Below are 16,169 nucleotides of genomic sequence, written 5' to 3' on the forward strand. Positions count from 1 at the left end.
ATGAACCAGAGGAGAGAGCTCAGGTACATTTTGCACGTTATCTACAATAATTCCTAGGTTTGTTTATTTGGATTGTCAGATTTTATGTACACATTTGGTCTTACTATTATATGATTGAAAGTGGTTATTTTATCCCATATAATGATAGCTTTCTGTCTATTTTAAGGTACAGAGGCTGGTTGGATAGTCTTTGCATATTGTCTTCATCATTCTTATGTTTATGTTTTTCAATTCCAAAAAATATCTGTTGTTATTTTCTTTTCCCCTTTTTCTCTTATGTGATTAATGTGGCTACCATTGTAAATTATTGTTACTATTGATGGAAGAGATGGATATATAGATTTTAATTTTATTTACATTGATCAGTTTTGTGTGTAGGTTAATGTAGTTGCTGGTCATTGTAAAATAAGGAAAGTCCATTTTTGATGGTGGGTAGTGTCTTCTAATTAGCTAAATGCATACAGCCTGTGAGACTGATTGCTCAGGATCCCTGACTGTCCACACCTGAGGAGGAGTGACAATGTTCTTTGTCTTTGTGAAGGTCTGAGGACTGAAATGAATCAGGAGGACAGTGGTGGCAGTTCTTTCTCTTTGCCATGCTATGGACAAGTACAATAATCAGACCAAACAAAACAACTCCTTCATGTGATTATTGTATGAAGGTAAATCAGAACCTATCCTTTAATGATTTAATATAAAATGCTGGAATTGTTATTTACACATTACATTGGACATAAAAGCACAGAAAATGTGATTTTTGACATGAAGTCACAGAAAACTGGAGAGACAAACATAAAATTTATGGACTTTGCAAGACATTAATAGGTTTGTTTGAAAAGTTTAGTGACAGGTCATGTGTTTATCCTCTACCAGCACTCTGTCTATAATCTGGAACTCCAGTGCCCTCCAGTTGAGCACATTCCCTGGAGTGAAGTTTAGATCATCCATGTAGTTCTGGATCTCACAGGGTGAAAGGATGTAGTCCCACATGTGGACATCAGACATCATGCCAACAAAAGACTGCTTAAGGTCAAAACCCCCACCATGAGAATCCTGCTCCTGTAGAGATTAGAGGTTTGACATTCAGTAAATAAAAGCTGCATTGTACAATATTTGTACTGAAATCTTTACACTAGAGACACATAATAAATCAAATGTCGGCATTTACAGCATTTTGTTGAAAGACCATAAACTATTGTGCTTATTATTGCAACTGTACCTGTCCTAATATAATTATAGTGGAGCCTCTGATGCTTGATCCAGAGCTGACGAATTTCCTAATCGAAGGTCGTCCATCAAACCACAGCTGCACCAGTCCAGATGCAGAGTCCCATGTGGTACAAATAGAGTGCCACATGTTCGGTTTGTAGTCCTGCCCTCGATATTCTGACTTTTTATCCCTGATATGGGGCTCCATCTCCTTATTTGTTTCGTCCCAGAAAATCAGTAAGCTATTGGCGTTTGAGGGGGTGGCCAGAGAGAAAAGGATGTGGTCCCTTTTGAGGTCTGTAAAGGACCTGTAGGCATTACAAAAATATTATGCATTATACCTTTCACAGTCAGAGATACAGTGGATTGTTTCATGCATTTTGCACATTCATTTTTACCTGTGACAGGCAGTTACAGCCCCAAAATCCTGGCTTGATGCAGTCAGCCTCACATGAGCTGTGTTGGTTTCTTGTGGAAAGGTGAACATTTTACCTGACAGATCTGAAAAGAGAGAGAATGAAAAATGTATTTTATGTTTGGGGTTTTTTTTTAGTTTAGATGATCATTTTTGCCCATCAGTTGACTTACCATATTATTATTCGTAGTAGTAGTATTTTTATGTATATTATACACACATTATGGTAACCAAGTTGAGACATGATGAATTTAGATGAAAGTCGTCTTACAGTAACATACAGTAAGTAAAAAATGTAAAAGAATGAAATTATTATGTCAGACATATGCCTCCAGACAACATTGGTAGATGAAATATATTTGATATATTCTGCCATATTCAAAAGTCTGCTATTGTTATATTGCAAAAACTGTTCTTTCATGCAAAGAAATTGTGAAAAGAAAAAAAAATGAATGTAGGAAAAGCAAATTCAAAGGTAAATGGCAACAGACTCCTACAAACTACATGTCCCTTTGGTATTCCCTCTGTTGAGTAAGGATTTATGTTTACCTTGAGGAGATGCAGCACATGCTGTCAACAGCGTTAGCAGCAGCAAAAGCTTCATCTAATGAAAAGATAAAAAGATAAAATGGAAAACATTCTTTCTGCTTTTGATTCGACAAATTGCTTTCGAGTGCTACTAAAACTCTATACGTGCCAAAGACAACCAATGAATTTTCCTTGGTGTGATTTGATCAATTTTGCATGTGTGGATCTTACCTTGAAATCTGCGTCTGGATTTTGTGCCCAGCAGTGAATAGGACTGTGATTTTTGTGCCCTCACTGCTTCCCCATTTCTGCCTGTTGGTTTCCTTCCTTTATCTACTTCTGCATTTTTTTGGGCTTCAGATTCCTGAAATGTGAAAGAACATGGTATCCCATACACAATGTTTTCTGCAAGTCAACATAATTTACAGTGAAAGGTCATGGTCATGCTTCTGTATTGCAGATGAATGTGACTAGCTGCAACCTCTCAACAGTCTTGCGAGGTACTCCATAAGACTGATATGAAGTACTTCATTCCTACATGTTACCATTTTTTGCAGTTTTGTGCGGAAAATCTTTCTGACTGACTACGTTATCAGTTGCTATAGGTGTTAGTAGTGGAACACATGCAGTCACGATGCACTTCCTTGGGTGGTAGTCCATTTCTTGCTCCAAGGTAGGTGGAGGTTGTGTGTTTTTTCAGATTATTCAGCACAATTTTGATTCTTCTCTTAGTGGAAAATTGCTGTTTGAATGCTTTGTTGCACGTGTAAGTGACTTCATCCACTGGTGGTAAGCAAAAACGCCTTTTCAGCCCTTTAAAGTTATTATTAGGCCTTTAGAATAGATGTAGAAAGACGCTCATGTGTAAAACAAAGAAAGGGAGAGATAAAAATACCAAATTAGAAGAAATGATAATCTCATAATTTTATTGGACATGAAATTACAGAAAACTGGACAGACAAACTCAAGATATTGCAAGACATTAATAGTTCTGTTTGAGAGGTTTAGTGACAGGTCATGTGTTTATCCTCGATCAACACTTTTCCGATGGTCTGGAACTCCAGCGCCCTCCAGTTGAGCACATTCCCTGGAGTGAAGTTTAGATCATCCATGTAGTGCTGGATCTCACAGGGGGAGAGGGTGTAGTCCCACATGTGGACATCAGAGATCATGCCAACAAAAGACTGCGAAATGTCAAACCCCCCACCGTGGGAATCCTGCTCCTGTACAAATTGCAGATAAAGTAGCTTTAATATTGACAATATTTGTTAAGTCGAGCGCTGGGGAGTAGCAACAGATTATATTTTTAGCAGGGTAACTAGGAATCTGTTATCTGATAGATTTCAAAAGTAATCTTCCCAACACTAGTGGTCTATACAATAGAGACATATGGTACATCATAAATAGTGCTTAGCAGCAAACTGTACCTGGCCTAAGATAATTATAGTGGGTCCACTGATGTTTGATCCAGAGCTGATGAATTTCCTAATCGAAGGTCGCCCATCAAACCACACCTGCGTCACTCCAGACGCAGAGTCCCATGTGGAACAAATAGAGTGCCACATGTTCAGCTTGTAGTCCAGCCCTCCAAATGCTGCATCACTGTTTCTGCTGAAGACCTTCAAGTCATTTTTTACAGCATGCCAGAAGATCAGGAAGTCATTGTCAGCAGAAGGTGTGGCCAGAGAGAAGAGATTGTGGTCTCTTCTGAGGTCTGTAATGGACCTGCAGGCAGTGAAAAGAAATGATCACACTCTGCTGTCCTCTCACATGGGCACTTTCATTCATTTCAAACCTTTAACACTACCTGAGGCAGACAGTAACAGCACTGAAATCCTGCTTTGATGTAATCAGTTTCACACGAGCAGTGTTGGTTTGTTGAGGGAAGGTGAACATTTTACCAGACAGATCTAAAAATAAGACAGAAGGAGATGATTAGAGATCAAATGTTTTACTCACATTGTATAATGAATGAATGAATCACTCAGTGAGGACAAAAATAAAGAAATTAGTGGAGATAATGTATGAGAAATGAATGTACTGTAAGAAGATATTTTGACATTTTATTTCCTGCCTGTATACGTAAGATAAAAGTCAGCTGTGGTGACAATTTGTGGTGGAAATTTTCATACAGAATTTCAGGAACATACAGCAAAATAAAAACCACTGATGCTTGCAGTCAGCATGGCATACATTTCAGGTCTGCTCCCCGTGTAGCCAACCCATCATCCATGATTTATGAAAAAAGGCTTTGAAGTTTTGAGGAAGTCCCATACAAAGAGAGAATATTGTTAACAAAATCTTTCTTGATATCCCACTGCAGTTTACTTATTGTTTTATATAGTGTCTATTTGTTTTACACAGGGTAATACGTGGATCAGGTTCGTCTGCAGATAATTCCTTGTTTGGAAGCTGGGTTGGTCACTTCTTTTTTCCACTGCTCTGTTGCTTTGGGCTCATTTCTGGTTTCAGCTCTCTCCCTCCAGTGTGGCAGTGGAGGTGTGGCCAGGCTGGGCAGACGGTGCACCTGGAATCTTTCAGCTCATCAACCCCCGCTCCATTTAAGCGGCATGCCGGAGAAGTCTCGTTGCCAGATTGCTCTCTGTGTAATGCAAGACTCTGCAGCTTTCGTGTCCAGTGTGTTCACCTGTTTCCTTGCTCCCCTGTTACTCAGCCTGCTTTATTTAAGAGGTGTTGCTGCCTGGCTGTAGTACTTTTTGTGTTCTGTTTTTTGGCATTAAACTGGCTCCCTTTGTTCTGTGCTCTGTCTCTGTGGCCTTGGGTCCAAATCTAAAACATTAACCATAACATTCCTGGTTGAAAAAGAAATCAGCGTCAGTGTTTTTGGTGTTGTGTCGTGTTGAACAAATGTATGTCCGAAAACAAAACAATTATCATATTACAAAACCTACTTCATTAGTTTTGATTAAGCTAAAGGCAAAGACAACAAACTCCTATAAACTGTCAACCCTAGCAGCAATTTTATTGCGATGTTTCTTTTTGGTATTCACTTTGTTAAATAAAGAATATATGTCTTACCTTGAGGACTTGCAGCACATGCTGTCAGCATCACCAGAGGAAGCAAAAACTCCATCTAATTAAAAAACAAAATGCCACCATAGACACATTTTATCCAACACATTAAATATTTTGTGTTGCTACGAATACTTTCAATGCCTTTCAATGTGTAATGGTCCACAAATGAATGTACTCTTATTTATCTTGACCTGCTATAAAATGCTGTACAGACAGAGGAGGCTTATAAACAGTTTGCACCTAACACAGACAAGTTTTTCAGTTTAGCTCATGTCATGATCTTACCTTGAAGGTTGTCATGATTTTGTGTGCAACGATGTGAGTTTTGTATTCACTGCTGCTTCCTCATTACTGTCTGTTTACGAAGTCTTTTCTGCGCTGTGTCTGGGTTGTGAAAACTGTTATTCCATAATTTCTGTTGATTCAACAGAATTCAGTTTCAACGGTTATGCCTAGTGTTGAAATATCATGTCCTGATTTTTTTAAAATCAGTTTGATGTGCTGTGTTACCCCCACTAGAAGGCACAAAATCAAGGCAACCAAGAATAATGAATGTTCTTTCATCGCTTGTCATAATTGGTCATGTAATTGCATATTTTTTTTAGGAATAAGTATTTGTGACAATCCATGGCTGCAACGTAATTGCTGAACACATGAGAGATGACAGAAAATGACAGGAGTTGCGCTAAAGGCTGTCCTGCTACTCAAAGTCTGAAAAAAAAAAATCTCATTTGTAAGATATTAATCTTTAAATAATTGATAATAAAGGTGGAGTCTTAGCAAAACATTTGGCTAATGCAGGACATTTGGAAACTGATTTTTTACCAGCAAAGTGACACATGAGGTTTGTGGTGATAGCAGATTTCTGGCTCTCTTGTGGCTTTAACTAGCCCACTCTTCTGATCAGGCACTTCAGGTTTAATTTTTTTGGTTTGTTTGTGTGTTTGTTTTTGGTGAAAGGGAGGAATAATACACTTCAGTCTCTTCCCACACACCATAACCTCCCAAACTACAAGACATGTCATAAGGCTGTACAAAACTATGCATAGAGGGTTTTTATTTATAGATTTATTGTCTTTCTCTTTCTTTCCTTTGTCTTCCTACGCAACAGATGTGTGTGTTTGTGTGTGTGCCCTGTGTTTTGATTGCATTGCATGTTCATTCTGCATTTGTGCATGCCTGCTTGTCAGTGTTTGTAGATTAATGTTTGACCTTGTGTCACTAAAAACTTTTAATTGTCTGAGTTCTATTCTTTCTTCCTTGCTCTCACCGTCAGTTAAAATTACTTGAAGCACAACATCAAGGGCCTATCTGCACTGTCACAACCAAATATTATATCCTCTCTGCAGAGGACTTCAGTGACGGAGTCTCTCTACTGATGTGGTGAGATCCAGTAGTGACTGGGGAGAAGCCTGCAGCTCAGAGCGAATGTTTCCTGGAGAACGGCATCAGATCAGCCGGAGGGGTGAACCCTGGAGAGGGATCAGACCGAGACGACTAGACAGAGTACTCAACTCAGCAGGGAAAAACTCTGTGAATTTGACTGAGCTTCCAGACAGGATGAGATGTACTGTATACGAGAGGGAGAAGGAGAGACAAGACAGTGCTGCTCAGTCACTCTTATGTTTATTTTGAAGAGCATTTCACAGTGGTTACACTTGACATAAAGGAACACTAATAAGGAGGAAGAAAAAAAAATCATAGAAAAAGATCCAAAGTAAATCCAGTATTTACTCTCAATGAAGGTTGATGACAAACTCAACTATTGTGCTACTAGTAAACAAAAAAAAAGAAATTATCTTACAAAGGCAAAGTCATGTAAACATGCAGTATGGCTTTTTTAAAGTATGTGAGTCTGTGTAGGTCCAAGATATTTGTATAACTGATGAAAACCGACGTAGTGCCATTGTATCACATCATGCAAAATGAAACTTGATTACACAAAGACAGACTGACCTAGATAACTCTGACGATAAAGAGCAGAGCGATAGGTGTAATTGTATAATCTTGGATCTCTGACAGCTAAAACAATGAGCCAGGGTTTCCTCATGACAGAGCACCTAGAAGACAAGTCACCACCCGTGTTTCCAAGGGGAAATGAAGCGAACTTTTGAAATGCCACCAAAAAAAAAGAAAAAAAAAGGTGAGGCACGTTTCCGTCAGCTGGTTTGGAGCAAACACACTTGGCTACGCGAAGAGTGTTTTCGTCACAACTTGACATCATGGTCTGTTATGCATGGCAGTAATAAATACAATACAAAACCAGTTATTTGTTGTTGTTGTTTTTTTTGTTGGGGGGGATCCCTCCCCATAATCTCTTAATGGAAAGTATTTATTTTGATAAAATAGTAAAGTAATGGCCTTAACAGTCATAACTCAAATAAGTAAATGATTTTGTTAGCTGCTGAACTAACTAACGTTAACTATTAGGTAGTTTGCCAGCTTATGGCTAATATGAGGTAAGTTAGCTAACAGGGGAGGACGGTTTGAATGGGTCAGGACTTGGTTCATATGAGAACTTGTCTATTTTTTGGTAATTCTGTGTGTTGTAAAAATGATAGCGTGCGTGTGCTATGTACATATTAATGGGGGTGTAGTAGTGTAAAGCAGCAGTGCTTTAAAGTCAATTCTATATCTTAGTGGAAGCCAGTGTAAGGACTTTAATATTTGGGTTATATGGTCAGTTTGCTTTGTTTTTCTGAGAACTCTCGCAGCTTACAGTAATGCCAATGCAAATGATTCATCTGTAAAGCTTTGAGACTTATTGTTTAAACATAGAAACAAAATACCTCAAATGTGGCATCTTAAGGCCTTGATAGCTGTCAGTGCTGAAAAAAAACCCAGCACAGAAGAATAATTAAGATTCACTGTGATATATAGTACAAGACTGGACATAAATTCAGGAAAGGATAATGCTGGAATCAAAAACATATTAGAATATTAGAAATAGATTCTTTTATCAAAGTTTAGAATTTTATGGTGTTCCTCTGCACTACTTAGGATACATATCATGTTATTTAGGTGTGGCTCTTCGCCTCGTGTAAAATAGAAATTTAAATGCCTTTTTTTTTTTTTTAAACTCCACCCCTGGACTTTCTTATGAAATCTCAACCCCTCCAATGTTTAACCCAAAGTTATGCCCTTGTGTCATTCAGTCTGGTGAGTCAAATGCAAAAACCAGCTCAGACCAAAGTGTTTCCAAATTCTGTCGTCTATCAAACTTTTCTAACGCGAAACTTCAAAATATGCATTAAAAATACATTAATGGGAACACGGCTGCTGTGGTGTCTTTGCGTCTGCGTTTCCTGTGCACACCATTGTTTTTGTGTTTGTAATTGTGACCGCTATGTTAGCAGTGATTTCTTGCTGTCATCCTCTGGATTCGTCCTCTCCCAGCCGTGTCGAATGCGGGTGAGGCTGCGGTCCACGCAGGGCAGGAGGATCAGCAGCTTGAGCACAATCACCACAGTAGGCACCACCAGACAGAGCATGTAGGCCGGAGGAGTGTACCATTTGTAGTAAGAGGGGCGGAGGAACTTGTCCCAGCCATACAGGTAGGTGTGAAATGTACAGAAGAACAAAGTCAGGTATCCCAACTTGGACTGGAAGAGAAAAAAAACAGACACATACCTTCACACTCTGCTTACTGAGTCTGTGCACATTCACAAATTCACATGACTTGCACTTCTAATGACAGAGCTAATTACTGTGTAATAGGCTCAGTAAGCTGGAATGCGATAGAGTGACCTTTACAGAGGCAGGCATTCGACCTACACATGCACACACTCGAACACACTCATCTGCTTTGTGTGCACAGACGTACACAGAGATAATCCAGTTAATGTAGACAGAATGTGCATACACACTCGCAAATTTACAGGCACATACAGTAAATTCATTCCATACACATGAACAAAACCTAAAGACTGTGGATAATTTTCGCCCCCAAAGTACATTTGATGAATAACTTAACATTTAAAGCACTGCTCTAATTTGGACTGGAGTAAAGGGGAGGGGTGTGGAATGAGAAAATGAGCTTGACATGACCCAGTTACATTTATGAATGAGTTTGTTCCCTGTGGTGAGACCGATTTCATTTTCAATTGGTCAAAGTGGGGAAAAAGGTAAACATTTGTTTTTGCCCAAGTAAAAACAATCACAGTGGAAGCTTTAGCACAGAAATATCACACAGATTACTTCCAATAGGAAGTTAGAAACTGCTTTCTGGCCCACACAACTATTTTCTATCTGGGCTGAAGCACAGAATCGTCCTCATCTGTCATCGCTTGAATCTTGGCTAATGGACATGATGTGAAAATCGTAGCAAATACTTTTTCAGCCAGTATCCACATCCCTTAAAGGTCCAGTAGCCTCTGTAAATTTCCACACTTACTCAACCTCAGCAGCCTAGAGCATAAACAGGTGCAATGCTGTGGCGGCAGTATGCAGAAAATTTCATAACGCACTTTAAAATATCTCCAGCGGGCACATTGTAAGTGGATACCGTCTGAGCCTATTTAATATTGTGAGCATGTATCTCTGTTAACTGAATCATCAATCTGGGTGTCATTTGCAGCTTTTCAAGGCCACAGTGTAGAGGTGAGATAATCAGTTGTCCCAAATTAAATTTCCCAATGAGCTTGTTTGTATTCATTTGATCAGAAGCTGGCTCATGAAATATCATAGAAATGGCTCTAAAATAACCGGCAATGTGCTTGTCTGCCACTCAGTTTCCTTTTTGTGGGCTAAGAGTGCCAAATCTGTTGGCTACAAAATATGTGGCGCCTTTGCTACCTTTCCGAAGATACACACACATACATATGCACACATACCGGGCAAATTTCTTTACACAATCTGTTATTCAGTAATTCCTGTAAAAACATGCCCAGGCGTACAAACGTGCGTGAGGGAAAAGCTGTTGAACAGATTGCGTGGGAGGCCAGGGCCAGCACCACTGGAAACTGTTGGAAAAATCCCACAGTCTCATTCCTCCAGTTGTGACCGCCAGTAAACAGGATGCAGGGATTCAGCCAAATATTTATGGGTTGTGCAGCGTCCTGCACAGCTAATATAGAGTTCTGTATTCTGTATCCATAATGTATGGGCACGCTGATGCTCATACGCTCTAACACATCCACATACCCACATATCATATGACTCAGACACACATGCCAGTATCCACCTGTATGAAGTTGAACTCTCTCCAGCTGAGAGCATTGCTGACGGAGGGGAGAGACGTGATTCCCAACAGGAGATACAGGCCAAATCCCAGAATCCCCATGGAGTAGTATGAGTCAGTACGCCAGGCCGTGGTGGTGTCAAACACTGATGTTTGGTTCTCCTTGACCTTGAAGTGACAGAGAGGTTTTTATTAACAGTCTCTGTAGCAATGGAAACAGTACAGAATTATCTCAAATCGTCTGAATTCATGGTTGTATGTGAATAAGGAACTAATTTTTAAGCAAACACAAGGATTTGAATTTATCAAACACACTTGTTTTCACGCTGTGTGGCTGTCTTACCTTGGAGACTGTGCTGGCAGCAATTTTGAATCTCACATAATATCTGAGGACCAAAACGACAAAACTGAACATCATCAGGAGAATTCAGACAGGCCTAACTCTTTCACATAAATAAGGTGGTAGATACCACATCACATTATAACTTCATCTTTTTTAGCGCCCATCAATTCAAAGATCTTGTGGGCACTTACGGTTCAAATTGTCTTCCTTCTCCCATTTCTTCCATTGTGCCTTCTTTTTATTTTCATTTGCTTTATCATAGAGGATATTTTATTACACAACAACAATAAGTCACTGAAATAAGATAATTTCAAGGGCAGAAAATGTGTTGGATATTATATGTGGCTTGGATTACAAATGGTGTGTCTTTTGGAAGTTAGAATGATCCCTTGTTAGATAACAGAATATTTTTTTTCCACCAAATGTTGGTTTGATCTTTTGAAGATTAAGAAACCTGAGGTCCACAGTAATTACCACAGTTGTTTTGTGCATTTTATGTTGTATTTATTTTTAAGTGAGTTATTTGAAATGTCTGACTGATTGATAGGCTTCGGGTGAAATTGTATTTAATGTTTAATGCATAGCAATGATTTACTCTGAAGTTAATTCATTTCCATTTTGTGTGGAGTCACAGTGATTGATGGTCATGTTCACCTGTCGACTCTGTATGAAATCACAGTGATTGGCGATTTAATTCACCTGCTAACTTACCTGGCGCCCATAAGCAGGGATTGTACCCCTGCATTTATACACGCTGATGAAGGTCGAACATGTTTTGTGTAAAAGTCCACAACCACAATTTATTCAAACCTGAGCTTTACAACTCAGATCTAAAAGAATGAGTCTGTCCTCCTCATCGTGCTGCAACCGCTACAACTGCTATCACTACTACTACCACTATCCCTTCCAGTACAACCTCTGTGACTGCTACAGACATTATTACACCCTACCATCGCCATAATACACCCACCCTGAGTGCTAGCAGAACACCACATTAATCACCAAATAACCTCCTAGCAACAAACGTCTTAGAAAAGATATTTATTAGCATATATATTAGCATTAAACCTGATAAATATAATACACCGTCTTTGTAGTGTCCATGGTGCATTAGGGCTTAAAAGGTCTTCTGAAGAACAACTTCCTAAATCAGAAAACTGATCCATCTGAGGGGCATCAAAATCCTTCACCATAACCACCTAGCATACAGCAAACGCCCCGAGTACTGCTTGCTGTGTGACCTTTCTTTCTTTCTTTCTTTCTTTCTTTCTTTCTTTCTTTCTTTCTTTCATGTCAAACTGGGTTCTTTCTTTCTACTGTTCCTATTCTTTCTTTTAGAACCAGGTTACTCGCTTGCCAACTTAGTAGGTACACATTAAAGTAATGCAGAACAGTACAACAGCCCTGCAACCCAATTTATATCAATGAGGGTAGACTAAATATTAGCAGTTACTCTCAGCAGTATGCACATTACGCAGCTCAACAGTAGCACAAACAACAGCATCCAAAATGTACAGTTGTTTCAGGGCTGTTTTCAGACTGTGTTAGCTGAAGCTAGGTGGTCCTGATAAACTGGCAACAAAAGTAACAGTTTTGATTTATTGTTTTCACATATGTTGAAGCGTGTGAGGATGTGTGTTACATACCTTATGGGGATGATGAGAGTGTAGAGCACATGTAGAAAAGCAAAGCCAAGTGCTAGCAGTCCCAGCTGTTTCCTGCACAGCATCCAGCGATCCAGCCAGTCTGGGAAACGCCTGAAACAGATATATTTAGACTTACATGATACAATATTTGATTTATATTTGAAATTGTGAATGTCTGTGCGGGCACTAAATATCAGTGCATCATTTTTTGATATCTGACTTGAATTTGGTTCCTCTGTAGAGCTGAAGGAAGGCAGCTATGACACCAGGCAGGTAACACAGAGACAACATGATGAGAGACACAACAGGAAACACCTGAAAGATGGTGATAAACACATAACCAGATTCACGTTAAAAATGATTTCTGCAGAACACGCCTGAAGGTTAGCTTTAAAAGAGGGACAAATGCTAATTTGCAAGATATTTAACAGTCTTTACCCTGTTGGCGAGGGACACCATGATTCTGAAGGAGATGTCTTTCCCCTGATCAACATATGCATACACGACATCTCTGATGACCACATAGAAGAAGAAAAAGGTGGTGAGGCCAATGGCCACACGTAGCGGCAGCCTCCACTCTGGGAACAGCTGCAGGGGGTAGTCCTCCAGCTCTCTGGCTGCAGTCAGAGACCCTCTGTCCAGAACAGTGAAGCCCAGTTTGGTCGCCACCTCTGCTACTGCCTGCTTTGCCACAGCACTGTTTCCACACATGAACACCTGGAGCATGAAAACAGCTAAGTATTCAAAATGCCCCATGTGATTTGCACACACAATGATGAAAAGGTAGTTTGGACTTCGGAGGATCAAACATAAAAGTACCTGGAGATGCTGTGGCTTCCTGTATGAAATATTAAATTTAGTTGAAGAAAGCAGGTAAAAAGCAACAAGGCTCAGTCAGCATCTATGTGATGTTACTGATGGTGCACCAAATGCACCAACACACCCCAGTACATAAACATAGGCCCCTCACCCCCCCCACCCTCAACCACCAAACACACACATGCTCCTGTGTGTTTTTTTTACCGTCCTCTGGGATTGCACAACCAGATCAAAATGAAACAGAAAAACCCACATATGCTGCAGCTTTGCAGTGCAGAGTGAGAGAGCAAAGCATGTGATGGGAAGCTTAGATCTAAGAGAGACTGTGGAGTTAATTGATTCAAGGATACATCAGAGATGGCATCCACAGCAAAGACATAAGGCTGACTCCTTAGATTTGGCTTCTTTTACTTGCATTTGGTTTGATCAAAACTTCAAAATGAGTTAATAATATAATTTGGACTGAAACGCTTTCCTTTCTGAAAGAGACTATTATTTTTAACTTGTTGGTCAACACCCCACTGTGAGAGCACATCAGAGAACTGGAAAAAGCTTGTAGTTTTGTAGTGGAAGAAGAATTTGACAAGTAGTACCGAATAGTTTAATTCCAGAATTTCAAAAGAAAAAAAAAAACAGGTTTCCTAAATAGCAGAAGGAGGAAAAACTATTTACATTTTACTAAGTGTCATATACACTTTGCCGACTAAAACATAATTAAGATAAACAGAACATCACAAACAGACACATTCAGTACCTGTCTATTGCTGTCCGAGGGGCCCTGCTGCAGGGTCCAGGCAGACAAGGTGTTAAAAGCTTTCACCACATGAGCTCCGGGGATCAGCCTAGACAACAAACAACACACTCTGTTTTGCTTCATGTTCTGCCATTTGGTGGTGACTCAGACCATATGGTCCATGACATCTCCCTATATTTTAGGTGATTCGATTATTGCCTAATTTCCTCTTACCTCTGCAGATACTCAGCATTAGCCTCTGGGTATAGATTCTTCTTCAGGTTGTTGCTGACGTCCACCAGCACCTTCGAATCAATGAAATCAGCAGGGTGGATGAAAAGTTAGAAACTAAGCAATGGTTATGTTATACAAGGGCATCTGACTGTGCAGCAAGATACCTTCCCCTTGAGTTGAGGTTCGAGTGTCGCCAGGAAGTCATAGTGTTCTCTGTGAATGCAAAGAAAGACCAGACTGGCTGACTGGGCTGCAGCCACATGGCTCATCACCTGCACAACACACACAAACACAACAGTATAACCATAGTGCCTGGCCATTAAATGTGTCAACACGCTTAGCAATAACTTGCTGAGCCAGGTCAGTGATAGTTCACTAGTTCAGCATACCATATTGCACAAAAGATGAAAGCAAAACACAGCAGAATGTAGCACACTAACCAAACACAGCGACATGTGCAGACACACATACACACACACACTATCAGTGGCCTTGTCTAGCTCAGTCAACTTTACAAGATAACAACTGCTTCTTTTTTTCCCCCAGCAGTAACAATGCACTTTGGCTTTTACTGACACGTTTATTGGAGTTGGCTCAGGTCCATCGTGCAACTCACGTTCTGAAACGTCAGCTGTCAGTTACAACAACAATCATCAAAAGAAGCTGGGGACAAGAAAAAAGTTGAATTCCAGAGTTTGAGAAGACGTCGTGTGACGTGTTGTACCTGAGCTCCCTGAGGCACAGGGCCACAGCTGTGAGGTCTGCGGCTGCCGTACACCACCCTGTAGCCAGACTGGAGCAGACGCTGGCCCAGAGAGCGCCCGAAGTCCCCCGTCCCAAAGATGCACAGCAGCTCCTGCTCGGGGGCAGCTGCTGTGCCCAGAGGACACAGCGACACGCTCTCTGGCTTCACCTCCTTTGACATGCTGCTCAGTCTGTCAGTCGACGTGGCTTCAGTCCGACACAATCAGTGAAGATATCTCCCGTGAACAAAACACTTCACCAGGTTTTCTGTCAAAGCTAGACAGCTTTTTCTGAAATATGACTGACTAATGTGTCCAGATTCAAGGCAGATGTAACAAAATAATAGTCCTCAAAGTAACAGCTCTGGGTGCTTCTGGAAAAAGGGGTTAGCAAATAAGCTGTCTGCCCCTGAAGCCCACGTGTCTGTTCTTCTAACTCATTTGCTCTCTACACTGACAGATTTTTCTGTCTCCAGTCAATTTTTGTATTGGCCCATCCCCTCCCCTGCCTCAGGGTGAAGTTTGTCTAAACTGGGAAACTCCATCACCAAAGGTGGGAGGCACGAGGTTTGTTTTCTTTGTGCACGCTCTGTGTTTGCCTATGACTGTGTGTGTTCGTGTCGGGATGGGAAATTTTGTGGCAAAACTTCAGTCTTCTTCTGGGAAAGCAGATTACGCAACACCAGAAAATGACACTTTGTTCTTTACAGTCTGCCAAGATGTTTTTTTTGGTTTTACCAAATCACTGCCACGACTGCACACATTAAGAAACACACTGACGAAAAGAGAAATTGAAAGTAGTGGTGAGGAAATAAAGGAAATGCATATCTAAAAATCACAACAGGCTCTCTCTGAAGGGGCACAGTATCAGACGGATTTTTTTAATTGTAGTTTATCTAATGTCAGCTGCTCAAAAACAGGATCATTACCACAGGTTTAAGTAATTACACAGAATAAGACCAAAGCAGTGAAAACAAAATCAGATGTTAAACCAGCGTCCTAGATTAAGTACAGGGTAAGACAATTACCTAACAGTTTATTCATCACAACCGTGAAGCAGTAGCACTGGGTGCTCTACAAACACACTATCTGGTCCAAGTCTAGGTCACGGTATGCACAGACACACTGTGGAATGCTCCCAGCCCCCTCCTCTCGTCCTCTTATGTAATCTCCATTATACGACCAAAACATTCACACACCCCGCCAAGTGCATAATCACTTTGACATGTGTGCAAAACAAATAACACATATTTTTTTTAGCAGCAGGTCATTTGCTGTGCACTT

General features: G+C 40.3%; 3 protein-coding genes across 3 annotated transcripts; all 3 read right to left on the reverse strand.

Moving 5' to 3' along the window:
• Positions 1–642: 642 nt before the first annotated feature.
• LOC143324654 (C-reactive protein-like) lies at positions 643–2,437 on the reverse strand. The gene is made up of 5 exons (XM_076737344.1): positions 2,384–2,437; positions 2,174–2,228; positions 1,608–1,710; positions 1,220–1,517; positions 643–1,059 (listed from the first exon to the last, which is right to left on the reverse strand). The coding sequence occupies exons 2-5, from the start codon at positions 2,226–2,228 to the stop codon at positions 841–843; spliced, it is 675 nt and encodes a 224-aa protein (XP_076593459.1). The 5' UTR covers positions 2,384–2,437; the 3' UTR covers positions 643–840.
• A 657-nt stretch (positions 2,438–3,094) lies between these two features.
• LOC143324700 (C-reactive protein-like) lies at positions 3,095–5,551 on the reverse strand. Its single transcript, XM_076737402.1, has 5 exons — positions 5,474–5,551; positions 5,192–5,246; positions 3,960–4,062; positions 3,580–3,877; positions 3,095–3,375 (listed from the first exon to the last, which is right to left on the reverse strand). Exons 1-5 carry the CDS (start codon positions 5,486–5,488, stop codon positions 3,157–3,159), a joined length of 690 nt encoding a protein of 229 aa, XP_076593517.1. The 5' UTR covers positions 5,489–5,551; the 3' UTR covers positions 3,095–3,156.
• Positions 5,552–7,467: 1,916 nt separating this feature from the next.
• On the reverse strand, positions 7,468–15,184 carry LOC143325099 (metalloreductase STEAP4-like). The gene is made up of 10 exons (XM_076737994.1): positions 14,867–15,184; positions 14,307–14,414; positions 14,143–14,213; positions 13,930–14,017; positions 12,795–13,073; positions 12,577–12,671; positions 12,357–12,467; positions 10,711–10,753; positions 10,371–10,535; positions 7,468–8,790 (listed from the first exon to the last, which is right to left on the reverse strand). Exons 1-10 carry the CDS (start codon positions 15,065–15,067, stop codon positions 8,533–8,535), a joined length of 1,419 nt encoding a protein of 472 aa, XP_076594109.1. The 5' UTR covers positions 15,068–15,184; the 3' UTR covers positions 7,468–8,532.
• Positions 15,185–16,169: the final 985 nt, after the last annotated feature.

Source organism: Chaetodon auriga, chromosome 8 (genome assembly GCF_051107435.1).
Source record: "Chaetodon auriga isolate fChaAug3 chromosome 8, fChaAug3.hap1, whole genome shotgun sequence".
NCBI classification, from domain to species: Eukaryota; Metazoa; Chordata; class Actinopteri; order Chaetodontiformes; family Chaetodontidae; genus Chaetodon; species Chaetodon auriga.